Source organism: Rhododendron vialii, chromosome 5a (assembly GCF_030253575.1).
Source record: "Rhododendron vialii isolate Sample 1 chromosome 5a, ASM3025357v1".
Lineage (NCBI taxonomy): Eukaryota > Viridiplantae > Streptophyta > Magnoliopsida > Ericales > Ericaceae > Rhododendron > Rhododendron vialii.
This window is the reverse complement of record NC_080561.1, coordinates 27,371,270-27,398,883: the sequence shown is the minus strand read 5'-3', so window position 1 is coordinate 27,398,883 and position 27,614 is coordinate 27,371,270. Positions and strand designations below refer to the sequence as shown.

The following is a 27,614-nucleotide window of genomic DNA, read 5'->3' as shown; positions in this document are numbered from 1 at the left end:
AGATGGTTAATGAATGTGGATGTGTCAATGATTAACTGCGTATATATGTATCATGTGAAAATTGATGTTGTATTATAGCTTTGTTTGTAAGTAATGGGTTAACGGGTATGGGATTACTCTGCTGAGCTTTGTAGCTCACGGTGTTGCCTTTTTGGTGACCCTGACATATTATATCGGTGGTGACGCTGGTATAATGTGTCAGATTTTGTAGATAATCAGGGTAAACAGATCACCGTGGAGGCTTTTGGAGCTGAGGAGCTGGCAAGGATGGAGGAGCAGGAGGAGCTGTAGATAGGAACCCTAGTCTACCCTCCTTTTGTTTAATAAAGTACTCTTTGGGAGAGTTATGTTGTAATATTGAGCCAGACTCTATTTAGATTTTCAATGAAAATGCCTTCTTTAACGTACCCAAAATTTGGGGGCGTTACAGTCGTTTTGCGGGACGAGGCATGACAATTTGGTATCAGAGCGCTAGTACGTTTTAGTCTCTGAATTTAGAGTCGTTTGGGGTTTGGTAGTGGACCAAAGGAGTTTTGTGTTATGGATTAGAGTTAGTTAATGACTAACGTGTGAGATATATATATATATATATATATATATATATAAATTGTGTTTGCTATTGGTTGTTTAAACAGATATTTGGAAATGGATTCGGAGCATACGATTCATGCTGAGGATATATGTTGCTTCTAGTGGAAATGAGGTAGAGCAACCACATGTTCCTTTGCAAGCACCAGTTGTGGGGAATATGGAAAGAATTTTGGCGACTATGGCTCAGTATACGGAACAACAAGCAGTCTTAATGCAATTGCAAACCGCACAGGCAACAAAGCATGGAACGGGTACTGGCTTGTTGGAGCGGTTTAGGAAGTTGTTCATTACAGAGTTTGGGGGGTCTGTGAGTCCTGGTGAAGTAAAGGAGTGGTTGAAGTCTGTGGTAAGGGTGTTTGATGCCATGGGTGTGACCGACGCCTAGAAGGTGACATTAGCAACATTCAATTTAAAGGGTACGACACAAAATTGGTGGGAAGCTTTGCAAAGGTAGTTGACTGCACCATTACCAAGTGTGACACTGGTGGTTCAACGGGTTGTGACGTGGGAGCGCTTTGTTCAAGGTTTCAATGACCAATATTGTCCGCAGAGTTACTGGTTTAGACAAGAGGCGGCTTTTACTCATCTGGTAAGGGTGATATGACTGTTCCAGAATATGAGGCAAGGTTCACGGAGCTATCAGAATATGCTACAGACTTGGTTGACCAGAAGCTAAGAAGTGTAAACGGTTTCGGTTGGGACTTTCTTCAAAGGTAGCGCCCAGGTTGATAACTTACGAGATGGAGGATTACGCTGCTTTGGTGGAGATGGCTAGGAAGGTAGGAAATGATATTCAGGACTATCAGGACAGTCGACAGTCTAATAAGAAGAATAAAATCGAGGGGACAACTTTTGGAAAGTCTGGAGGTGGCAGTGACAAGGGCGGTCAACAAAAATCACAGGGCTCTAGAAATCAAAATTTTGGTAAATCTCAAGGTGGTTCATCAGGATGGTGGAGAGGGAAATCGAGTCAAGGGACTAGCAAGCAAATCGCGGGTGGTTCAACAGCGATAGTGTCACGTCAATGTTTTAATTGCGGGTCCACAAATCACTTGTTGAGGGAGTGTACGAGCGGGGTTAAGAATTTCAGGTGTTTTGCGTGTGGTGAGGCTGGACACATGGCGGCGCAATGCCCTCGAAAGCAAGCACCGGCAACATCATCTGTGGGTAGTGTTCAAGGAGGCAGAGGAAGGGGAGTTGGTGGGTCTACAGCACCGGGTAGAGTGTTTGCAGTTACACGGCAAGGGGCTCAGTCTTCACCGGGAGTAGTTATAGGTACTTTGGCTATTTCTGGTACTTATGCACATGTGTTGTTAGACCCTGGGTCTACACACTCTTTTGTGTCAAATGTCTTTACTAAATATTTAGACAAGCCTGCTAGAGTGTTAAATATTGCTTTAGCTATTTCTACACCGGTGGGTGATGTAGTTGTTATAAACGTGGGTTTTTCGGGGTGTGAGTTGGTTGTTGGGGGAAAGAAGTTGTTGGTGGATTTGCTACCATTAGACATGACCGATTTTGATATTATCCTGGGTATGGATTTCTTGTCGGGGTATCATGCCGTTATGGACTGTTTTTTGCAAGGAAGTTGTATTTCATCTACCGAATAGTGATGAGGTCAAATTTTGTGGGGATTCTGTGGTAAGTTCTACATGTCTTATTTCAGCACTTAAAGCTAAAACGTTGTTGAGTAAGGGATGTGAAGGGTTTATTGCTTATGTTGTTGAAACTGAAAAGAAAGAACCTAAGCTTGAAGAGATATCGATTGTGAATGAATTCGCAGATGTATTTCCGGATGAGTTGCTGGGTATCGTACCAAATCGTGAAGTTGAGTTCACTATCGAGTTATTGCTAGGTACTAATCTGATATCTATTACTGCATATTGTATGGCGCAGGCTGCATTGCTTAAGTTAAAAGTTCAGTTGAAAGAGTTGCTTGATCGGGGTTTCATTCAACCTAGTGTATCATCTTGGGGAGCACCGGTTTTATTTGTTAAAAAGAAGGAAGGCACTATGCGAATTTGTATTGATTATCGGCAGTTGAATAAGGTGACAGTTCGGAATCAATATCCATTGTCGAGGATAGATGACTTGTTTGATCAGTTGCACGGAGCTACGGTATTCTCTAAGATTGATTTGAGATCGGGTTATCATCAGATTAAGGTGAGGGATTGTGATGTATCGACAACGGCTTTTCGTACAAGGTATGGTCATTATGAGTTCTTGGTTATGCCGTTCGGTTTGACCAACGCTCCAGCGGTTTTTATGGATTTAATGAATCGGGTATTTTGACCATTCTTGGATGCTTTTGTTATCGTGTTTATTGATGATATTCTAATCTATTCTCGCACTAAGGAGGAACATGAGGATCATTTGGTATTTTAATTCATGTATTTAATTAAATTATACGTCTCGGGATTAAATTGCATACATTAGAAGCGTGGGGGCTTGTGTGTGATTTGTGGATTGGAGCATGATAGCATGTAGTCTTGTTTGCACACAATAATTCTTCTTAGAGTTTATCAAACTGGAGTATGTGTTCTATTTCCTTTTCTTCGTTTATACATGAAGAGAGAGAGATAGGGAGAGAGAGAGAGAAGAACGGCAAGAAGGAGGAAGAGGAGGAGAATAGGGGAAAACCTAGAGATTGTATCTCTTTGCTTGAATTGAGGTTTGGTTTTGATAATTCTTGTATTCATGCACTTAATTTCATGCCTTTGTCTTGAATTCCATGTTCTAGGGCTTATATCTCATGTTTTGGAGGTGAATTGATATGGCTTTAGTTGATTTGATGTCTTGTGAATTCTGGAAAATCTGGACAGCTTCCAGAGCTGTGTTTTTCATTCAATTCATTATAGTTAAATAGGTTAATTGGTTATGGGTCCTTATGAGTCTTAAAGATTGTTGAGTTGGTGATGTTTTGGCGCAAGAATCATTGAAAAATATTAAGTGTACGATTTTTAGTGATCTTTCGATCACAGACAGTTCTGCTGAATTTCGTATTTGCTGCATCGACACATCTTGGAAAAATAGGCATATCTTTTAGCACGTGTATCGGATTTGCAAACCGGTTTTTGATTTTGGGAAACTAGACTCTTATACCTTTCAGAACATGTAGGGTTTGTACCTTGAAATTTCGTAGGTAAACACAGCTTTTGGTTCGAAGTTAGCTGATCTGCAGAAACTGCAGATTTGTGTTTCTAATCATGCATCTTCAGACGGTCATAACTTTGTCATCCGAAATCTATTTGGGATAAACTTTATATTGATATTGGTGTACTGGAAGTCTACTTTCAAATGGTGGTGGTTTCATGACCCAACTCTGATCCTATAAAATACTACAGTCATTTAAAGACAGGCTGGTTGTAGGATGTCTCGTCATTTTGAGAGTTTTATTGTGTTTGAACTTCATATGTGTTTTGGTTTATTTCTAGGCCTCTGAGATGTCTTTGCGCATTGTTTAGTTCCTTATTAGCTTTATATTTTTGTGTTGATCGTTCGTTGAACTCATTACTAATACGATTAAGCGTGTGGTTAGGTAACGAGCTTGGTAATCGGGAGGTGCCAAAACCGTAATTTGGCATACTTCAGTCGACTCACAGGTGAGTGTGTTTGATATCTTATATCTTTAATAAGATGTTAACATGTTGGTTGTGTATCATGCTATAGTTGGTTTAGTTATTGATGTGCATGATTGGTGTATGTTGATTGTACCCGTATAAGGTTTGTGGAGTGAGTCACACCTTGTCGTGGGTCGCCCCGTTCTATTTATGGTGAATAGGAGCTTGGTGTGCGGGACACAATACCTTGGGTACATGGGATGTGGAAGACATGTCACTGCATGTGTTGTGAATATAAATTGGGGATATTCAGTTAGTTATTTATGTTGAGTTTTATTGGATATATTCTATATCTCACACACTCCTGGTTTTCTTTTGGATTGCCAGATAGTAGGGGTTTGTAGAATGGTCCACTACCGGTCGGCGTTTTGGGGTTGGCTTAAAGGTTGTTGTTTGTGTCAGTGGTTGTGAATCGTCTTGTACATATTATTGACTCGTTTTGTAGCAAGGATGTATTACACTTTAGTATGCCAAGTATGTAATGGTATGGGTTTGATGTCGACTCTTTTGTTAATATTAATGTTAAGTCTTCCGCTGGTTTATTCTGAGTTAATATCTGTTGTTAAGTGATTGTTCGGTTGGCGATTGGGAATGCCACATGACCGCGCCGACTCGAACCCACAATGGGTGTTGTTTTGCGGGGCGGGGCGTGACAGCTACCTCTGAGTGCCCTTAAATGGCTGACCCACATTACACCTCGTTCCCAGCTGCTTCACGGAACCTGACTCACTACGTGCTCCCGACCCTTGAGGACAACTCCTAGCAAGATGATCCGCTTTACCACAAACGTAACAAGCCTTCTTGATGTGTGGACACTGAGCACAAATGTGTTTAGGTTGATTACACTTATAGCATACGGTCGGAGGTCTAGACAAAGCACCCCGAGTCCCTAAAGAAAGAGGTGGCGGCCTAAAGTTCGACGAACTACCCTTCAGTGTTTGAAATGGTTCCCTTGACCTTTTCCGTCCTTGACTCCCAAAGCTCCCCGACGACAAACTCACACTCACGATTGGTCGTCACGGTTCCCAAACTCCCCTATTCCTTTGCGCTTCCTTCGGAATCTCAATACTCCTCGCACACTCGACTACCTCGGCGTATTTAGTATTGCATTGCACCGTTACCATCCTCCTCACGGTATTATGCAGCCCTTTCTCAAAGCGTCTACATTTTCTTTCCTTCGTCGCCACCAACTCTGGCGCAAAACGAGATAAGGATTGGAACTTCTGTGCATACTCCGACACGGTCATGCTTCCTTGTTCTAACTTCTCAAATTGATCCCTCAAATTTTCACGTGAAGGTTCCGAAAAATACTGCTCCCCAAAAAGCACCTCAAACTCGGCCCATGTCAAATTCTCAACATCCGGTTCATTTACTTGAGTCGCGGTCCTTGCCGCTCTCCTCACATCCTTCGTACTTTCCAGAACGGATTCCCATCATTCACCAGCCTCCCCAACTAGTTGCACAACCACAATACCTACTCTGATATTGTCTTCTGTGATATTGAGAGCTCTGAAAAGTTTACGAATTTGAGTTAACCAATGGTCAGCTACCAAAGGGTCTCTACTAGTCCCATCGAACACTGGTGGATTCCTACACCTAAACTCTCGCATTGCCACCATGGCTCGATCCTCAATATTCTCTCTAAGAGCTTGATTTAAAAGATTAACAGCTGTAAGTGCTGCAACGAGGTCCCTAGCAAATTGATTCTGAGTGTTAGGTACTCCTGCACCTTGATCGACCCCCGCCCTTGGATTCCCACCTGGGTTCTCCCCAAGCTGACTAACCTCATCCTCATGAGGTACCACATGGCCACGACCACGGCCTCGACCACCCCGGGTTCTAGCCCCACCTCGTCTGACATGCGTCTTCGGAGGCATCTTACTACATGATATAAAAAAGGAAGACCGTTAACCACAACATTATTACCATGAGGTAAAAGCCCCTAACTTTCCAACACAGGTTAATAACTCTACACCACTCTACGATAATGAAAATGCAACTCCAAGTAATCACATGAATGTTAGTCACACAAGCATGCACAAGTTATGTTAGAAGGCGTGACATTTTGAACCCATGAGACGAAATGTCTCCCCACGGTCTCTAGGTGTTTTAAACCTATGCTCTAATACCAAGTTGTCACGCCCTCGATTTTCAACATAAATATCAATAATTTTCGTAATAAGAATCCTCACATTGATTCGAACGATACCCAAAAAAAAGTTCAACATTTCCATTTCCGTAATTGCATTTCAAAGTCCAATTGTTCCCAAAATATTACATCATTGGCTCAACGACCCCAAATTGACATTTAGTATCAAGGATCAAAAGAGTTAAGAGTTTTACAAATGTTCCTTGGTCAAAGAATTACAACTTAGGTTACAAAAACATCTTTCAAAAGAGATTTACAAAGATAAATAAGTAACTCATTTGGTTAGCTTTCAAAAGTAATGTCCACACTCCAAGCACTCCGGGCATGCAAGCTATGGTTCTGGGTTAGCACCTGAAAATAATATAAGGCTTGAGCTACACTAGCTCAGTAGAAAAGTCTACGCAAACTCTATATGCAAATAAGCAACACGGATGAACAAGTGAAGGAAATCAAATGATAACAAATGTAAGCACAACTTGCATGGTCAAAGTGTCCAACTATCACCAATCCTTCTTCTCAACATACTCTTATATCATTTTCATTTCATTCGTTTCTCAATAACTCGAATCATCAGTGTGTCTGAGCCGAAGCTCTTGCCTGGCTAATTATGAGATCCCAATATCCCCTGCTAAGCACTCACCTTGAAGGTTAGACCTTGAGTGTTCACTATGAGCATTAGCTCTTGCTAGGCTATTTTTAGGACTCCGATATCCCCTGCCAAGCACCCACCCGTCGATAGGCCCCGAGTGTACGCGTGTCGTTGACATAATCAAGTGTACCGTTCGTGCAAGAAGCCCATTTTTATCATTCCATGATCCCACCAATTTGAATACCCCTGTGCGTACCACGTCAATCATAAAAACAAGGGTGACTGCCAATTCTTTTTTTATTTTTATATATATATAAATAATCCATGAACTAACTCAAGACTTTGGAAAAAGTGGAACTTCTTTGCACGAAGAACCTGTCATGTTGACTGGTGATTTATCGGTAGGAATTTGGAACCTACCGATACAAACCGGAAACAGAAGAAACAAGACTTTGGTCCGCAAGGATTCTACCGGTAGAAAAAAATGGTACCGGTAGTTGTTTGGAAAAAATTAGTAATCCTACAGGTACGAACACAAAGCAGTGAGTACACATTATCACGATGACAAGGTTCTACCAGTAAAGAAAAAAAAAAGTCCTACCGGTAGGAATCCGAATTTTCTAACGATTTTCACCACTTGACAAATTTTAATCCAATCCCAAAAACAATCAATACAAGTGCAAAGAAGGCATAGAAACACTCAAATAACATATAAAAAGAAGTAGAATTCTCTACCTCGAGTATCCAAACAAAAATTGAAGAGGTTGAGCAAGCCCTAGCTTCCGGAGTCCAAAACCAAGCGAAAATACACCAAACCGAGCTTTATCCAACGCGATACGAGCCCGAATACGCAAGTAGTAGATGGAGTTGGGGTTGATTATTATGGGTTTTGGGTTTGGAGATGAGTTTTTGGGTGAGAGAGTGAGAGAGATGGAGAGACCGAGAGAGAGAGAGAGTGTCGAGAGAGAGCTGAGATGAAAATGGGAAAAAGAAAAAAAATTCCCTGGCATATACACGGCACACACATGCACAAATTACACTAACACCCATAGTTTTTCATATTCTCGCACTTTAAACCCCAATCATAATTTTCCACATTATACCATCATTCATCCAATTATAAAATATTAAAATTATATGACGAAAATTTACGGGTCTCTACACCAATTGTAGAGATTTAGAGAGAGAGAGATAGAGAGAAAGGAGAGAGAGAAAATTCGGCAAGGGAGGGAGAAAGAGAAGAGGAAAAAAAATAGCTTGAGAGTTTATTTTATAAATAGATAGTAATGTCTTAGATGGTGGATATTGGTGGGCTAGTGATGTATTTAGTCCAAAGGTGAAAAAATGTTTTAAGGCATTGATTCGTAGACGTAACGGCCGGGCATATTTGAGCTAATCCGGGGAGTATAAGATATGCTTCTCACTTCCGGAATCTTTTCTAAACTCTCATTTTTGTACTCCTTTTGATTATCTTGTGATATTTGATCAATCCCGTGGAATATTGTTGAAACGCGAAATAATTGGTATTGATTATGATATTGTTGGCTGAGTGCTATAGAACTGTTTAGTATAGGGATCAAGTGACCTTACCAATAGCTTGTCCAATATCCTGAATGAGTTGAGACAGACTTGGTGAGGAAGGTATTGGGGAGGGTCACTGGTCATGTACTGAGAATGACATGGTATGAGGTCCCTTGTGGTTGTTGCTTCAACTTGGTGGCCGATTATCGTTTATTCATTCCACTTGAATATGAGCTTTGTTATTCTGTTATCATATACTTCCTGGAAAATTTCATTTTCAGGTGTAGAACCGGATTAATAGAAGTTGAATCAGAGCATATAAGGATTATTTGGAGAGTCTTGGAAGAGTTAACATTTTTTGAGTATCTAGAGGATTATTTAGTTGGCGGCTTGTTAATTATTTTAGAGGTGCAAAATTTGTACTTCGCGAGAATGAGGTCTAAAAGTGTTTGAAATACCATGTATTTTGGATTAATGCTTCCGAAATTTCTGAAACATAGCGGGGCGTTACACATTATACTCCTTCAAGTATTACCTGCTTCAATGTACGAATAATTCTAAAATCATACGCAAAAAACATATATCTTCTTCGTAAAATATTGTTTTGGTACTATATTCTTCTTTTTTGAGTTTTCACTAGATTTACGCCTAATTGTCTAGATAAATTATTCGTCTCGACAAGAAAAGTATAAAAAGTAAGACAATAGTACAAAAAGTAAAAAAAAGTTCACTAAAGAAGTTATATTTTGTTTCTTGTATCTTTTTATCTGAAGTTTTTTCAACTTTTTTCAATTTTATGTACTTTTTTAATTCATATTTCCTGCTGTTGGATCGAATAATCGCTCGTGGATAAAAAAAATATATGATCGCTCTGTTTACTTGTTGAGCGGGTTTCATGCGCAAGCTTGACCCGAACACTGCCTGACCCGATGAGTGTGAACTTCGGACTGACGGGGATTCGAACTGGGTTTCTCCCGATTGGACCAGCCCAAAAATTAAACCCAGTTCATTCACCTTCATTTCGAGCTGCAAACGAACGAGCTATTCCTGAATAGCTCATGATTCGGCTGCTATAAAAATCGAGCTGAGATTGAGCTTGAGTTTGATCTCAATACTCAAAAACTTTATCGTTTAAGAAGATTCGTTAAGTAAATTAACCTCACTTAGCTCATTAAGAACTTGACTAGCCTACGAACAAGATGAGACGGTGATAGAGGTTTGGGCCCGTTTAGTAAATCAGCCAAGTTAAAACCCTGTAAAGCTCGGTATCGTTTGCACCGAGTCCATCAATAAACCCCGATCTGGGTTTCTCTCTCTCTCTCTTCGTTCGTTCTGTTGCTATACTAGGGGAACCCAGAGAGTGTAGAAATGTCGCGTTTCAAGAAACTCCCAGCTGCAACTAGGGCGGCGGCGGAGAAGCCGGAAAACCGGCGTCCGAGCAGCGCCGACCGGTCTGCATACTTTGCCCGGAGAGAGGCGGCGAAGGTATTGCGGACCGTTCTCCAAGGAGATGCCAAGCGCAGAGCAGTGGGTTCGATCAAGTCGCTCGTGTATAGCCCCTCGGTCAGAAACAAGAGAGGCACTTTCGCTTTGGTTTGCGAAACGCTCAAGTGTAAGTTCTTTTTCACTCCCGCTTGTACTGTTTTTTTGTTGGTGCTTGATGTCTACTGTTTTCCTTCTCAGAATGCATAAGTGAAATGGGCAGTGGTGGCTCTTGGTAGAGTTGTCAAACGGGCCAGGCACACACGTTTAAATTTGGTTTTAGGCGGGCCGGGCACGGACACGGCACGGTTCTAGATGGGTACGGAAGGGCACGGCGCACGACACGATAAATACTAAGTTGTTACACAGTGTTTTTTCCCAACAGAACTCAGTTGGAGATGGGCTTGCACAAGCACGGTATGGTACGGCATGAAGCACGGTTGGCACAAAGCTAAATGGGCCGGGCCGGCACAACTCGTTTAACACCTCTAGCTCTAGGAATTTTGACTCATGGGGGTTGAAAAAATTTCGTATATATACTCTTACATGTGAAGCTACAAAATCACCCATGAAAATGTCCTTCCGTGTGTGAATTTATTTTTTTCGTATGAAAGGGCGACATTATAAATATCCACATGTAATAGAACAAAAAAATCGAGTGCAATTATATTAAAGGGGAGTGTGAAAATTATTTACTTTCATTAAATTATCCATTGTTTTGCACACTAAGGTGTTGTCAATGTCATTTTTAATGGGTTCATTTCTTACCAATGCAATTTAATAGCATAAATACTAGAAATCTAAATTTTCCCATGGGGCCACATGACCCCACAGCCGTACCTGTAGGGTCGCCTCTGGAAATGGGTTATCACGAGATACAACACAGTAAAATGGTCAGTTTTGGGGGATAGATTGTGTGGTTTAATGTGTGTTGGAAATTGTACAACACACTTATATGTATTTTTGTAGCTTGTGTGAGTGTTTGAGGTGGTCTCATGGTGTTCCTAAGGCCATTCAACCAGGGGTGGAACCAGGATGTTTATGCAGTGCACTTAACAGAATTACTTCAAATCCTTACAAGGATGGACGCATGATTTCAAAGTTGGGTGGGTAAAAGTAGTATCAAAAAGATTATTGTAGTAAATAATTTTTGAATCTATATTTGCAATTGTAATAATATGATACATAGTTATAGATGCACTTGTGCATCATATATGTTTCAGAGAGTAAGTACCAAACCTAGCGTTAATTTTTTATATAGATGCAACCCTACAAGAGGACATGGCTATTGATTTTTTTTGAAAAATCTTGTATGGGCGGGTGTTACATTTTTATGAAAAATGTAGGCGAACTAATACAATTTTGATGTATTTGAGAACCACCCATCCTCATTGGACATTTTAGCCAATCCTCCTAGAATGGACCACCAACCTGGCCTTACACCTAGTATACCTACTCAACACATGTCCCACTAGTGAGAACCGAGAAGATGACCCTGAACCTATTAGCAAATCCAAATCCAAACAATAGCTTCTCCAGTGAAGCCCAATCCCAATTAAAAATCAGGGTTATTCAATCAAGCCTTGCAACTTTTGTGTATTTACAAACGTTGGGTTCCTCTTATGGTTTCTGGGAAAAAGTTGTGGCCGTTGTAAACCACTGTGACCTGCCTTTTGTTAGTATCTCAAAACTAATCCAAATAGTTTGAAATCAACCCGGAGTGAAGTTAAAGTGAATAATTGAAGCTTATCAAGAATTTTAAGCCGAGACATCAACTACAGGCAGACAAGGTTTTGGGGCATGGCTTGGTTCATCTGTTTTCGTAAACTTTTTTATGTGTTAAATGCTATATAACATCATACATCCACCGGTTTCTTTATCTAATTAATGTTTCATGATGATGTGCTCAAGTTTTCAGAATGGGGTGCCGTTATTTTTGTTCTGTTTAGTTAGTAGTTAGTTTATGAATTAGTGTTTTGAGATGGAGGTTCCAGTTGCTCCTGATAACTGACGAGGCAAACCAGGGGTATAGGAGTGACTATGAAAATGCCCGGCCTGTATGCAAGGCTCTTTTTTTTTCTTACCTGAAAAAGAATTTACGAAATAGGAGATTGACGACAACCTTTGTTCGTCCCTTAGGGGACACTCAAATAGCTTAGGCTGCTTAGCCATATAGGGGCTCGAGTTCAAACTCATGTAGCTTTGACTATCAGTTGTTTAATGTTTGTCTTCTGTTTTATGTTTTCAGATCTTTCAATAATCAAGGAGGTTTTGGGCTCTGCTAATGTACTGAATAGCAAGTGGAAGGTAAATAAACTCCAATAAAATCCAGTTATTGTTTAGTAGTATGGGGATTTTATAGTTCTTCAGTTAGACCCTTTCTTTATTTTTCTTCTTTCTGTCCTTCCGATTTCATTTTGGTTGCCTTGCCTCCTCATGAGACCTACCTCCTGTCCTCCTCTACTTGCTTCTTATTTTACTCTATCTTCCCTTTTTATCGCAAATCCTGTTAATATTCTCTGGACAAACTTTAATTTGGCTTGCACGTTAATAACATCCATCTCGGCTTGCCTTCTTTTATACTCCATAGGGGAACTTGCTATCTTATAAAAAGTATGTGGTTGGATAAGGACACCTTGAGTATAGGAAAGCAGAGTATCTTAACATTACGAATCCCATGCAAGCCCCATTAATAAACTTACCAAGAGTAGAAGTGGAGCCCTAGTCAATAAATGTGACAACCCTTTTTGCTGCAGTGATCCACTTCCTCATTGACTGCTGTCAGGCTCCAACTGGCTTCCACCATCGCAAAACTAGAAGTATCTGCAACTCATGCAACAGACCAGCAAGATAAGAAATGTCTGACCTACAATTTGATGACCATACGAGAGAGCTCCTTAATGCGGTGTACAACTACCATTTCCTGCTAGTCAGGATTCACCAAAACAATATTAATACTAATACCAGTCTGACATTTAAAGGTCCTCAATAGAGTCGAGACTTTATTCCAAGTTTACTTGAATTCGTTGGAGGGAAGAAACAGTAGTAGTTTTTATTTTGTACTATTTTGAGCTTTACAGGCTCAGATTACTTGGCATTGAATGATGTTACTGAATGTATTATAGGGAACATGTCAGTTATGTATGCTTTACTTCGCTTACCATGAACTTTCCATTTACTAATGCCATTCTATTTTAATTGTTGCAGAGGCAAGGGGAATTGATATACACAGTCACGTATGATATTCTTTTTGGCCAGGTGGTTATTTTCTGTCAAAGACAGCTTTGACCTGTCAGATGTTCCTTTATTTGCTTCTTTATCCGGGGAAAGAAAACGATTGGCTCGATAAACCTTTGGTTGGAAAATTCCAATTGTCTTTTGATCAGTATTTTGAAATAATATGCTTTGGGTTGAGCGATCAGTTAAAGGTAGCAAGTTTAATCAAATGGGAAATGGAAGTTTATGATAGCTTGCACTGAACTTAATCAAGTTTTACTTCGGCGATTATGAAATGGGTTTTTTCAAATTGTGAACTACAAAGGGGAAATGGAAGTTCATAATTGCTAATCTCATTTATATTGACATTTTTGCCATCTTTTGACATGAAACTTTTTCTGTAGGCAGCTTCATTAGTTGGGGATGCGGAGAAGTTTCTCTTGCTACGGAAAGATGCTCTGCAGTCAGCTCTAGCTCAGCTTTTAGTGAGGAAGGGCATGAAAGACATTAAAGATTTGACGGCTTGTCAAAAATTTCCGGGTTTGTATGCATAGTACACCTTCATGGTGGGCTCTGTATTATTATTATTATTATTATTGTTGTTATCGTTTGTTGTTGTTGTTTCTAATATTATCATTAGGGATGGTAATTGTTACAAAAAATGGTAGATATATGAGGTAATTTTTCTCGCAAGGGAGGCATAAAGTGAATTACGAATGCATAAGACATTTCTCCAGCTAATAGAATGAGAAGCTTAATTTAGTTTTGAACACCTGAAATGTTACACACTTTGAATCAACTCAACTAAACGTGCCTTTGTCTCAATAAGTGGGGGTCTGCCACTTGGATCCTTGTATGCATTAGTTATTTAAGCAATTGCATTGGACTTACTAGATATTATTCAAGAACCATCCAATGAAGCAATCTTATAATCTACGAAGGAATCATATGTTTCAATAAAAAAAAATCGAACAAAGAAAAGAAAGAAGGAACATGATGTCTTGTGTTAAATTAGCTTCATTCTGACTTATAATTTGGTTCAAGGTTTAAACTACTTCTCCTGGAGTAGTTTTACCTCCCAGTGCTTAAAGATTTCATATGTTGGGATATTATCACCCACGTGGTGGGATGGGATTTTACCTCCCGGTGCTTAAAGATTTCATGTTGGGATATAATCACCCACGTGGTGGGATGGGATTTTGGTTTAATTATGTCACTGTAATGATGGCATGGAGTCATGGATTTGGATGAGTCATGAGACATTCAAAAAGTCTCCTAGAATATTGTTTAATAAAGGAAAAGATTTCTTTGGGGCTGTTCTTATTTGAAAAGGTGCATGTTGTTTTTCGTGAGATGGAAGGTGGGTTTGATAGTCATTCAATCTAAGTTGACTTTTAAGTTAATTTGGCTGTAGATAAGACATAGACTTGTTGAAATACTATAGGGTAGGAGTACTCTTTGTGGCAAATTTCTTTTGGAATTCGTCCTATCCTTCTGATCTCAGAATGTTGTTTGCCACTATATATGGGCGGAAAAGAGCATTTTGTGGATGTAAAAATCAGTGCTTTATGAAGCACACAGGGTGCATTTTGTGCATGGAACAATCAGTGCTTTATGAGGCACACCGGGAGCATTTTGTGCATGGAAAAATCAGTATTATTTATTACTGGAACTTGCTTAGTATTGTGAAATTCTCTGTTGCCCCTAGAGTCAGTAATTTGGTGCTGAACCATCTAAATTATGCATGTAAGTTTTTGTCTGTGCGCTTAATTTACTGGGTGTGTGTGGAGCAAATTTGGAAAGCAAGTAAAAGTCTAAGTTATGATAAAATAGTTGTTCTTGAAGAAGCAGTTATTTGCACTTCAGATAAAGAAAGCAAACTTCGTATGGCATCTTGAAGAGTTCATTAGGTTCTTGACTGAACTGTGAAAGTCAAGGGAGATACGACAATCATCTTGTTGGTCTCCTTACCTTCATCGTATTTATTATCTCAATACTAGACTGATGTAGGGGAAAGTATCCTTGGCTTTGACGAGGTAGTTTGCTACTATTCATATCCCATGAGTCTATGCCAGGAAAAAAGAGAGCTACAATGTCTCAGATGAGGGGATCATTGTTGCAACAGATCATGGTCATGTCTGAAGCAGAACGTCCGCCTTTAAGGGGTAACATAAGGAAGAGGTACTATGTTACCCGGTTGGTTGTCTAACTTGGGATTGGTCAATGCTCAAGGCCAAAGCAAAACCAACAGAGGAAGAGCTCGTGCCCTCTCTCTTCAGGTGTAGACAAAACGATGAATTATGACTATTCATATCACATAGGTGCATACTGGAAATCGTTTGCTACATATGAGACATCAATTGAAAATACTGTCACAGTGGCTTAAAACACAATGAATAATGTTCTTGGCATAGGCCAATATGTTTGCGTATAGTCAGTGGAATGGTGTTGACATTGATCGGGATTGAACAAGTGCCAAGTCGGAGAAATTTTTTAATATCTCTAGAGATGATAATATTGTATTCAATAGGTTGCAGATTCTCATGTAGAACTGCAGTTCTGAGGTTCTTGAGGGGACATTGTGATGTTGGTTGGTATTCTGGACAGACTTGTAGGGGATGTTGTGACTAGGGGAGCTACAGTCAAGCATCAATCACTAGTCAAGGAGTACCAGTGCTTTGTATACATTTGTAATGTCCATAAGTAAACATGGTGACCAGAAGCTGCAAAAGGAGACACTCACTGGGATCATTGGTATGCATGGTAGGCATTCAGCAGGGCAGGTTAGGCATACAAAAGCACGGATGAGTGGTCCAAATGACGTGTTCAAATGGAAGCTTGAGAGAAAGAGGGTAAGTTAGTAGACAAGGCTAGGAATACGCTTGGAAGAAAAGAGTCTCTTTGGCTCCTGATTTGATTAGTGGCGGCGATCTCTCCATATGTGCATTAAAGGAAGGAGACAATGACCAACGTGAAATTCCTAGTGATCTTTGGGGCGCCCTATTGGGATATCACCCACGTGGGTGGGATGGTATTTTGGTTTAGTGATGAATCTCATGACACTATAGTGATGTCATGGATTCAGAGGAGACATTAGTATGTTCTCCTGCATGCTATCTAAAAGGATAAGATTTTCTTTTGGGGTTTTTTTGACACTAATGAACTATTTCCTATGAGTACTTTTTCCGATAGATTTCTTTGGATTTCATATCCATTTTATCTCACAATGTCCTTTTGCCTAATTTATGAGCTGACAGATACATTGTGTGCATTGAAAAAATTAGTTCTCTATGAAGCACATAGGGAGCAAGAGAGAGTACCGATGGGTAGAGATAAAAATACGAGTGACCAAGTCCTCGAGGTTGGGCATTCTTTGTCTTCTGTAAGTGGCTCAATATGGTGGAATTCTCTTTTTCTCATGGATGTAGTCAGTTTGATGCTAAACTATGTATATTCTGTATCATTTTCTATTTTTGTTGATAAGACAAAATCCCAATGGAATCTGCCAGAAAAGTACACTATTCAATAGTATTTTGGCATGCCCATTTCTTATCTTCAGCCACAATAATTTAGATGCCAACTTAGTTTGAATGGTTAATGAACCCAACCTCCACTATGCATTAACCAACTTACTCCGTCTTTTCCTGAATGTCCCGTACGTCAAAAAACAGCCCCAAAGAAAATCTTTTCCTTTATTGGATAGAATTCTCGGAGACTTTCGAGAGTCTCATTGAAATCCATGAGTCCATGACATCATTGTGGGGTCACAATTGAACCAAAATACCATCTCACCCTGGAGATATTGCAACAATTTGAAGCTCCTTTCATAGAATTCACTAAACAAATCTCATGCGTAGTAGTTAAATTGAGATGCTTTGTTGTTTTGCGAAGGTAATCTGAAATCAGGGTAGCATAATCACTATTGTAGATATTTCGAAACCTCGCTATGTTCGTGTAAATACTCTGATTGGACTTCTGAATATTTGTTATACAAGTATCGGACTTGTGATTGAATGGAGATGTTTTGTTAGTTGCAAATATTATCTGAAATCCAGGTGGTCTTATTTCTATTGTAGATATTTCAAAACCTCGCTATGTTCGTGTAAATACTCTGAAATTGGATTTGAAGTCAGCCTTGCAGGAATTGGGGAAGCAAAACAAGGTACTTTCCGCCCACTGTATGATCTCATTGTTCTGTTTGCTCGGTAGGCATTATGTTTAATTATGTTTTCCCAGTGGCATGATTTTTAAAAGGATTGAGCCCATCACTAATGCTAACTTTTGTCTTGGATGATGTATTATTGTTTAGGGAAATGGGGTTTTGATGATACAAACATAACCTGTGATCAATTATACGAAATTAGGCTTGTTGCGTTGGGCACATGGCTTCTGTGGTGCACATATATGTTATCCTTCTCTGTCCTCTTTCAGAAATAATGAGAGGGATTATCGGTATACCTCTTTCGGAAATAGGCCAAAGTGGATTGCCTTGCTTGATCTTGAGCCTCCCGTGTGCATGCTGCCAAGTTGTCAAAAGAGATACAACAGAGTCTCCTTAGTGTGCCGCACTCTAAAATCTAAAGGCGCAATATGGTGAACCTGCCCTTATATAGAGCACAGTCTCTTATTTCCTTTCTTCACTCTCCTTTTGGTGAAGATAACATATCCAAACCTATTATTTAAGTTACTGAACCATTTGCAATAAGAGAACTTAATGAGATGTAAGTGTAAGTGCATGAAACCCACATGCATGCACATTATTTTCCCATTTGAATATCACTTATACCAACATGAATGCAAGCAGTGGGAGTGTTCCACTGGATTTAGACTCTTAAAGGATCTAGGTTACGTAGAGGCCTAGGTGATTTAGACATTGATGAGCTTGATGAACCTTCTTATTAGTAAGTGAGAGTTGGTTGATATTCTGCTCGGACCATTGGAAACATGCAGTTCTTGAAAATTAAGCAATGGATTGACAAGTGTAAGGCTCATCTCATGGGAAAGGTTATACTCCAAAAGAGGGTAATAATATCCAGAAACATTCTCTTTGTTGGTGAGATTTGCCTCTATTTACCTTATTCTAGCTGTTGTCCCATTTGGAGATTTTTCGAATGGACGGTTTCCTGTTTTTTATCTTTTATGTTGACGATCTAGTGATAGCAGGAAATGTTATGGATATGATCGTGGCCACCAAAGGGTGGTCGTCATCTAATTTTGAGATGAAGGACATGGATGAGACAAATGAAGTTCTCAGAGTTAGGATTCTTAGGGATCTCTCTATCTTGATTGGTAGTAAGAGACTATCGTTGGAGGGGATTTAGAATGATCTCGGATGCACAAAATCCATACTCAATGAGAAATGATTTGTTATTGCCTGAAGATTGGTGTAGTCAGATAGTCTTGGGTATGGACGAGAAATTATGAGTGATGTATAATAAAGTTAAACGGGCTAGGGACATACTATTACACTCTTGCGCGTCTTGTTAGATCGCACACTCTCTCTTTCGCATGATGAGATGATGGGACAAGATTAAGAGGAAACTTATATTGTTGCCCTACCCAAATAGGTGAGTGGGACACGTTATGTGTATCGAAATGTGAACCCAGTGGGTTTTATTGGACTTAAAACTTACTCATTTCATTGAATGGTCTTATGCATCACATGGTTAGTAAAGACCTTGTTTGTAACCACAAAGTTTTATAAATAAAGGTACGAATTCTTCGCAAATAGGTAGGTATAAAAGGCATTAAGGAACAGGTGTTGGAAAAAACGACCCGTCGTCCACCACCTCATGTGCCCCCTCTTGGTCTGTATCTCTCCTTAGGCCACTATCCTGTGCCCAAGCCCTACCTAGGCATAGTCCCACTTGGCCGCCGATTTTAGTCGCAAAAATAGGGGCTCCATTCAGTGGTCTAGGCTTTCATCTTTTGACGAGCCTTCAATGATGGATAAGTGGTGAGGGGTTTGATATACACATGAAAGCTTCTAGTTCAAATCCTTGCGTTAACGCTTCGCTTTTTACACTTTAATTGTTGAAAAACATTTCTTGAAAGTTCATAGGCCTGTTGAGTTTTGAATCCAACACCTTGAGGACAAGTGGAGGCAACTTTACCACTACACCCATGCACGAACGATGCCCATTGTTGACCAAAAGTAGTACTTGGACAAATATTTCAGCTAGCAATACAAATACATTTTGTTCAACTTTTTTTTAAAATATCGTAATTTTAATGTTTCTTTTGAATGTTTTCTTGGAAGCTTAATTTTGGCGGACATACAGAATGAGTCTTTCCATACCATTTTGTTTGCTTGGTATTCTAATTTGGTAGTCCCAAATTGTTTGCTCTCTTTTAAAAGTCGGAAAAATGTGTAAATTTTCACAAACTAACCCCTGTAAGGTCATGTTGACTTTTCCATTCTCGCACAACCCAATGATCAATGTCTCAAATATAAACTGATCCGGAATAATTTCATTTTTCACCATTTTCTTTTAAAGCTTGAGTGCCTTCTTTGTGTCACTCGCTTTCATGAGTGTGTTGAAAAAGCATAGATACCGTAGAAAAATGGATGGATATGTTCATACTGTAGAAAAAGCATACATACTTGTTGTATCCCACAAATGGATGGTTATGTAAATACAAACATACATACATATGCTTATATATTGTAGAACAACGAACAAGATGGAATATCCGGCTTACCTCTTTCGCAAATATCCTACAACCAAAGTTTTCAGAGGCGAAAACGCAAGGCAAGGCGCTTGACCCTCCATGGGGCAAGGTGTATGCCCCGAGGCATTGAGGCGTAAGCCTTTTGATTTTCTATTTTTTAAATAATTAAGTTAATAAAATAACTTAAAATTACAAAAAATTTACAATTCATAAAAGATAGATTAATAAAAAAAGATAGCATAAAGTAGATTATCAGTTAATGGCTTATTATTACCTTATCGGTTAATAACTAATAACTAATTGAGAAACCATATAACATTACTTTATTAGTTTATTTTTTTTTATCTTATTAACTTATCACTTTATTAGCTATTAACAGAGTACATCAGTTTGTCACTTAGTAAAGGAAAATAGAGCACGACTGTAGATGATGATCGATTTCAACAAGGCAACAGGGGAGAGGGGGTTTGAATTAGAAAATTATCAAAATTATTAGGAAAAGGCGATTGAGGTGTATGCCTTGGTGCGGTTAAGGAAATTAGGCTACTGCCTTTGTGGTTCACCGCCCAAATTTTCATGCCTTAAGGCATTTTGGCATTGCCTCACTGCCCCAACACCCCAAGGCGAGCCCAGAAAATGCCTTTGAAAACATTGCCTACAACAAGATCGACGTGCTTGATTACGGGCCTCCCCAAGCAATGCAAATCTATCTAAAAGGGACTGCAAGAATCTCTTTAGTGCTCTAGATTCTAAGATATAAAGGAACAAGCAAGGCCAACCGTGAATATTTCGAGGCGCTAGGCTAACTGGCAGAATGAGCCCTTTCCATTCAAAGTGCATAGAAGAAAGGATACTCCCTCATTCTCATATTGATTGGTATATAGGGGCACCCAACTTAAGGGGACATGCAATAATTGTATGTCTGCCAACAAAGTTTAATGAGATATCCAACATTGCCCCTTATTCTCTACCTCTAAAGATACTTTTAAAGCCATGTTGACTTTCCTATTCTTGAAGTACTCAATGATCAATGTCTCAAATATAAACTCATCCGGAATAATTTAGTTTTTCAGCATTTTCTTATAAAGCTCGAGTGCCTTCTTTGTGTCACCCGCCTTCGTGAAGCCATCAATCAAGATTTACATTTTGTCATGGCCTATATCTGGACTTCCCTCTTGAAACACTTCCCTTACGAGTGTGTTGAAACAACTGTTACATGGATCAACCGCCCCATCCGTTTTGATGAAAACCTGACATGCCTTTGCAACTCTATCCAGTTTGCACAAGTAATTCGTAACGATGCAAATGGTTGCATTGTCAGGTGGGGCCATTTGCATCGTCAGGTGGGGACGAGTTTCTACTAAGTATCATCTCCTCAAACAATTTCAGAGCCTCATCGACATGTTCTAGAGTATTGAACATCATCGACATGTTCTAGAGCATTGAACAATGCAATCAATACCAAATTGCAGATGTGTGTTTGCCGAAGTTTGTGGTTGGGCGCTTCGTACACTACAATCATATTCTCTATCGATCCGGCATTGGCAAAAGCACGGATGAGAGGAAAGGCAGAACGTTTGTTGGAAGAAACTCCCAGCTTTGATCCAATTTGGGGATGCAAATCTAGTTTGTGAATCGAAGCCGGCAGTTTCTTCCAACATACGTTCTGCATTTCTTCTCATCCGCGCTTTTGCCAATGCGGAATCGATAGAGAATGTGCTTCTTGTGTATGAAGCGCTCGACCATGAACTTTAGCAAACACACATCTGCAATTTGGTAAGGAGATGATACTTCGTAGAAACCCGTCCTCGTTTGACAATGCAACCATTTGCATCGCAACAAATTACTTGTGCAAACTGGACAGAGTTGCGTACGCATGTCAAGTTCTCATCAAGATGGATGGAGTGGTTGATCCATGTAACAGTTTTTTCAACACACTCATAAGTGTAGTGTGTCAAGAGGGAAGTCCAGACATAGGCTTGCTATACATGCCACAATGTAAAGGATGTGCACCTAATTTGTACGCCTACGGTATCTTGATTGATGGCTTCACCAAAGCGGATGACAGAATATTGGCACTCGAGCTTTATAAAAAAATGCTGAAAAACTAAAATTATTACGAATGAGTTTTATTTGAGACATTGATCGTTGGGTTGTTCAAGAATAGGCTTTAAAAGTAACTTTAGAGGTAGAGAATAAGGGGCAATGTTGGATATCCTATAAACTTTGTCGTGACATGTTCCCTTAAAAAGTTGAGTGCCCCTATATACCAATCAATATGGGAAGGAGGTAGTATCTCTACTTTTATGCAATTTGAATGGAAAGGGCCCATTTTGTCAGTTAGCCTTGGGCCTCGAAACAGTTAGGGTTGGCCCTGCTTGATCCTGTAGAATCTAGAGCACTACAGAGACTCTTGCAGTCCCTCTTTTGATGGATTTGCATCGCCTGGGGAGGCCCGTAATCTAGCACGGCGATCTTGTTTTAGGATATTTGCGAAAGAGGTAAGCCTGATATTCCGTCTCCTTTGTTTTTCTACAATATGTTACACCATGTATTGTTGGTACTGGTAAATGAGTGAAAAGAACCTGTTGTAGAAAGTGTTGTCGATTTGATTAAGTTTTTATTACCATCCCGATGCCACTGGGTGTTGCAAGTTGTATTAGTTGACTTGGTGATAGTAAGTCAACTCGTAGGATTATCCTAGTGCATGCATTGGCCGGTCTTATTCTGTGGGATGACAATCTTTGTACCATACTCAGTAAACTTTGAATGCATACTTATTTTTGCTGAATGAATTTCTTCTTTTGCTTGGTTTGGTTTTTGATTCTACAGTTCCATGCATTGAATAGGTTCACGAGGATGACATGGTTCCTGATTTGTTAGAACTTCCTCCAGGTGTTGACCTGCATAATCATCCTTTGGTCCTCAATGGCAGTGTCTTTATGCAAGTAAGATTCATCATAATTATTTTTTGATATTGGAAGTTTAAAAGCCCCTCTACATTGTCCGCATTATTTACTAGGAATCAGAATCTTCCTTGGAACTTGGAAGTTTTTTTTTTCCCCTTGATTTTCCTTCTTCCTCCTTAACCATTTGCCTTCCCCAGGGTAAGGCAAGTTCCATGGCAGCTGCAGCCCTTCAGCCTGAACCTGGATGGGAGGTGAGTTTTGCACGTGCTATTTTGCCTTTGCAAAGACCTAGTGGTATAGCTTACCAATGATTGCTGATGTTGTGGTGAAGGTTCTGGATGCTTGTGCAGCACCAGGGAACAAAACTGTACACCTCGCTGCGCTGACGCACGGAAAGGGTAAAATTTTAGCTTGTGAACTTCACAAGGAAAGAGTTCAACGTTTGAAGGAAACTATCAATTTGGCTGGGGCTGCTAGTATCCTTTCAGTGGCTATCTAATCCAGTAAATGCAATGCTGGTTGCATTTCCATCTCTCTCACTATTTTTATGTTCACAGTTGCAAAATCATAAGCAAGATTAAGAGAGATTGTTTCTACTTTTCTGATTTCCATGTAGTGTTCTAAACATCTTTTGAAGCTTGTTCTCTTGGTGATTACTCTTTTTAACTTGCTTATTATCAATTAAATGGCGGTATCAGTGGACTTAACTGGAGTTTAAGACGTGGAAGTGCTAAATGAAGACTTCCTGAACTTGAATCCAAAACATACGTCATATTCAAAGGTAACGGTGGCCTGTTTTTTCATGATAAGAGGGTGTTTAAGTTGTCTGGTGGGGAGAGTGAAATTACCATGTGAACTTAGGCAATAATAGGTGGGTTCGAGTGCAGTATATGACCTAAAATGAAATATAGGTGATCAATATGATGTCGCAAGGTTGGATGGTTGTGGGCTCCACTATGGGGCAAGAAACTGAAGGAATAGTGGATCATTGGTCTTGGAAACCCTTGTCGACTGTTAGTGCTGCAATTATGATTAAGGGATTGCGTGTTGAGTTCTGAAAGAGAGGTGCAGATATAAGACAAAAAAATACAGAAGGTTGAAATAAAACAAGGAAACATAAAAATAGGATCAAACCACCAACAGGGTCTTACAAGATTCTTTTAATCTCGACATAAAATTGAAATATTCATTTCATTCTGTGTGTGGTATCAATTAGAATGTTTTTTAGGTAGGAGCTTAATAGAAATTGATTTTTGTGGCCTTCATAAGTTAGTGGCAGTCGGATTACGGTGTGTTGACATGAGTTTTGTCGAGTTCCTAAAGCGGAGATGGGGAGGATTTGATTCTTCTGATTGATGATTAACTACTATGATTGCTCTTTTCAATTGTATTTACCAGATTATATTAGTATCTTATTTTTTAATTTTTATAGGTTCGTGCAATTCTCTTAGATCCTTCATGCTCTGGATCCGGGACTTCTGCTGTTAGATTGGATCATCTACTCCCTTCACATGGCGCAGGTGCACTTTATCCTCAATCTTTTCTTGAGGTTCTCATTCTCATCATGCATGCCTTTCTTTAGCCTCTCCTATAATTGTTAAAAGTTTGCTCTTACCTTATTCTCTCTTTTTAAAGAAAAACTACCAGTAATTCTTTTTCATTTCATGGATTACACGTTTCATTTTAAGTTCCAGGTTAAGAAATATTGAATGGGTTCACTGTCTAGTAATTCTTTTCTTGAATGGGTTCACTGTCTTCCTTGTGAGTCGGAAATATTCCTATTTATTTCCTTGGCATACTCATTGCTTTCATCCCTACAGTTCATTAAACTCTATAAAAAATGTTTGGATGAATTATCAAGCAAGAGAATCAACAGGAAAAATAACACTATTTAACTTTTGTTTGTTTGATCTCCTTTGTCGAACCACTTTTACATAGGAAATGATGATGCTGGCATCAATCGATTGAGAAAGCTCCAAGCTTTTCAGAAAAAGGCTCTGGCACATGCGCTATCGTGTAAGTTATAATATTTCGTACACATTTTTTATTTGACCTTTTTCTTCCCGGGTCATTCTGTTGAAATTTATTTCCATAACTTTCTGTAAAATTTCTGTCAAAGTAGATTAAATAATATTTCATTCCATTTGGTATGCCCCTGACTAAACTTTATTTTTTTCCCTCCTTAAAATTGCCATATATTTCTCAAAGTGATTGCCTGATTGTTATCATGATGTGCATGCAGATCTATGACCGTTTTGGATAGTGTTCAACATGTCTAATCAAACAGTACTGAAGCAATAGTGTCTCTGGATACAACCTTGTTGCTTTGAAGTACTTGGATTGCATATGCTAATCACCTTGTGCTTTATGTGTTTGATTTTTGTTTCAGTTCCAGCAGTTGAGAGACTTGTTTACAGCACGTGCTCTGTACACCAGATTGAAAATGAGGACGTCATTAAATCTGTTCTACCGCTTGCTTTGTCTTTGGGTTTTCAACTGGCAACTCCATTTCCCCTGTGGGCACGCCGTGGGCTCCCTGTTGTTGAAGGATGTAAGTAGAACTTACCTTGATGATGCTGACCTTTTGTTTTCCTAAATAACAAAGCTGCCTATCATGATTATTACGTTATTCTCGGTTTCAAGGCAGAACAGCTATCAGCTACGGAGTTCAAGGTTGTGTTTTGGAATTTGGATCGTGGATTTGTGGCGGATTTACAATAGAAAGGAAAATATTACCTTAAATGTAATTATTCCCCCTCCCCCTCCTAATAACCTCAACAAATCCATGATTCAAACACAACATAAGAAAGTCCTTTGAAAGGGACACTGAAAATGGTCAATATTGGTGTAGGTCTTTGGAAAAAAGTTTCTCACTCTTGCAGTTCTCATAACCCTCTCTATGAGTCCAAAGACCGAGTTTCAGCAATAGTGGGGTCTAGGGAGGTTACCCGGCCTTTTAGTCTGTTTCTATGGCTCTAACCAGCTCCATGGTTGACACTAACAAGAAGCCTTACTTTAAGACCTTAGTCAATTAATGAGAGTGAGCGAAAGCACCTTTCGAAAACATTTGAGATTACTAAAACTCGCGAGAGCGAGGATTGAAAGCGGGAGTGAAGAATTATGTGACCTAGTGTAAGACCATGCCGCCCTTTTACTAAATCTTTCGTTTTTTTAAAATTTTGACTTGCTTCTTGTGTTTCAGCGGAACATTTGCTTCGTACCGATCCTGCAGAGGACAAAGAAGGCTTCTTCATTGCACTATTTATAAGGAAGAGCACCATTGCAGAAAACAGGCCAGAAAGAAGACCCAGCAGCAGCACCACCACCACCGCCACTTCAGAAGCTATTTGTTCAGAGAAATCAAGTATTTCTTCTGTGAAGAAGAAACAAAGAAACAAGTATAAGCTTCATCTCTACTGTCCCTCGGCTAAATTGTCCAGAATGTGGCTGCATCCTCGGTACCTAGCGCGCAAAAGGGCAACCCGGATTTAGTTTATTTTTATCCATTGTTTTGTTAGTTAAGAAAGTAAAATTTGACATTATTCTGAATATTTTGAAATTGCGATTGTTTCAGTTTACTAATTTTTCCGATTATTCAGTTATATGGTAACCACTTAGTCTCCTCACCAGCTGCTTCAAGTTCATCATGAATGCGTAATTGTTATTTGTGGTATCACCGACATGGAAGTACATTGGACTACAATCAGAGTCCCAAAAAGGGAGAGAAAGAACTCCACGCAGAGACCAACTTTATTTTGTTAAAGTCGGAGAACTGAATAATGAAATGATTATAGCTCAAGTGACAAAGGAGACGACTTGCAAGCTTGAGGTGTTCAGCATTTGTTGGGAGCACGAATATTTGTTTTAGGCGCTCAAGTGACGAAGGAGACGACTTGCAACCTTGAGGTGTTCAACATTTGTTGGGAGCACGAATATTTGTTCTAGGCGGCCGTCATTCGCGATCCACTATTTACTCGGTTACATTTTCAAAAAAAAAAAACTATTTACTCGGTTAGGGAAGAAGGGGGGGAAGAAAGAAGAAGATGATGGGTTGTGTGTGTAGGAGTATTGGGTTGTGGGGAGATATTTTGGCAAGGGTTATAAGTGTGGATTGTGTGTAGAAATTTGTAAGGGCAGTTAAGTCATTATGTATTAGGGTATTTTGGTCTTATTGTGATTAAATAGTGGGTTGCGAATAGCGGCCGCCTTATTTTATATTAGCTAATAGAAAAGGAAGGGGATCGGCTCTCTGCAGATCAAATTAGGCTTTAAAGGTTACACCACACCCCCCTTTACTTAGGCTCACTCTCAAGTCCTATAGTTAACTTGTCGATTTATGGTATCTGTGAAACAACACTAACCAAAAACTAGACTGCTGCTTAGAAGATAAAAGAACCAGATAAAGCATAGTGTGTCATTTTGTATATTGAGCGGTGAACTTATAATGACAGCAACGAAAGTGAGGTCGGGCAGTATTTTTCTTCCTTAGGGAAATGGGAAATGCTACAATCGATGAACACTTTTATTTGGATGTATGAAATCGATACGTACCGCTTGAATGATTGCTTTGAATTCGTGTTATTTTGCCTAAAGATGGGCAACAACAATACTGAATTCATTACGTTTGCGTATAAATTCATTGAAATTGAATAAAAATGTATATGACTTTGAGAATTATTTATAACATTTTTAGTTTAGAGTTTGTACGCAAATGTTATGGTCATTTTTCAAGCAAATATTTTTGAATTAATTTTAAGAAAACTATTATCATGTGTAATGTGTTTTTCACAGAAAATATTAGAAATTCTAAACGATTCTCCGTACCAAGAAAGGACTGTGATACATTCCTAATTCCAATCCTCGTG

The 27,614-nt window shown here is 39.4% G+C and overlaps 1 protein-coding gene across 1 annotated transcript; it reads left to right on the top strand.

Moving 5' to 3' along the window:
* The first annotated feature begins 9,661 nt into the window (after positions 1–9,661).
* Positions 9,662–26,378, top strand: LOC131326653 (25S rRNA (cytosine-C(5))-methyltransferase NSUN5). Its single transcript, XM_058359504.1, has 13 exons — positions 9,662–10,082; positions 12,201–12,259; positions 13,160–13,210; positions 13,573–13,708; positions 17,245–17,330; positions 22,690–22,788; positions 22,947–23,000; positions 23,081–23,225; positions 23,469–23,530; positions 24,182–24,269; positions 24,688–24,765; positions 25,139–25,300; positions 25,952–26,378. The coding sequence occupies exons 1-13, from the start codon at positions 9,839–9,841 to the stop codon at positions 26,239–26,241; spliced, it is 1,554 nt and encodes a 517-aa protein (XP_058215487.1). The 5' UTR covers positions 9,662–9,838; the 3' UTR covers positions 26,242–26,378.
* Positions 26,379–27,614: the final 1,236 nt, after the last annotated feature.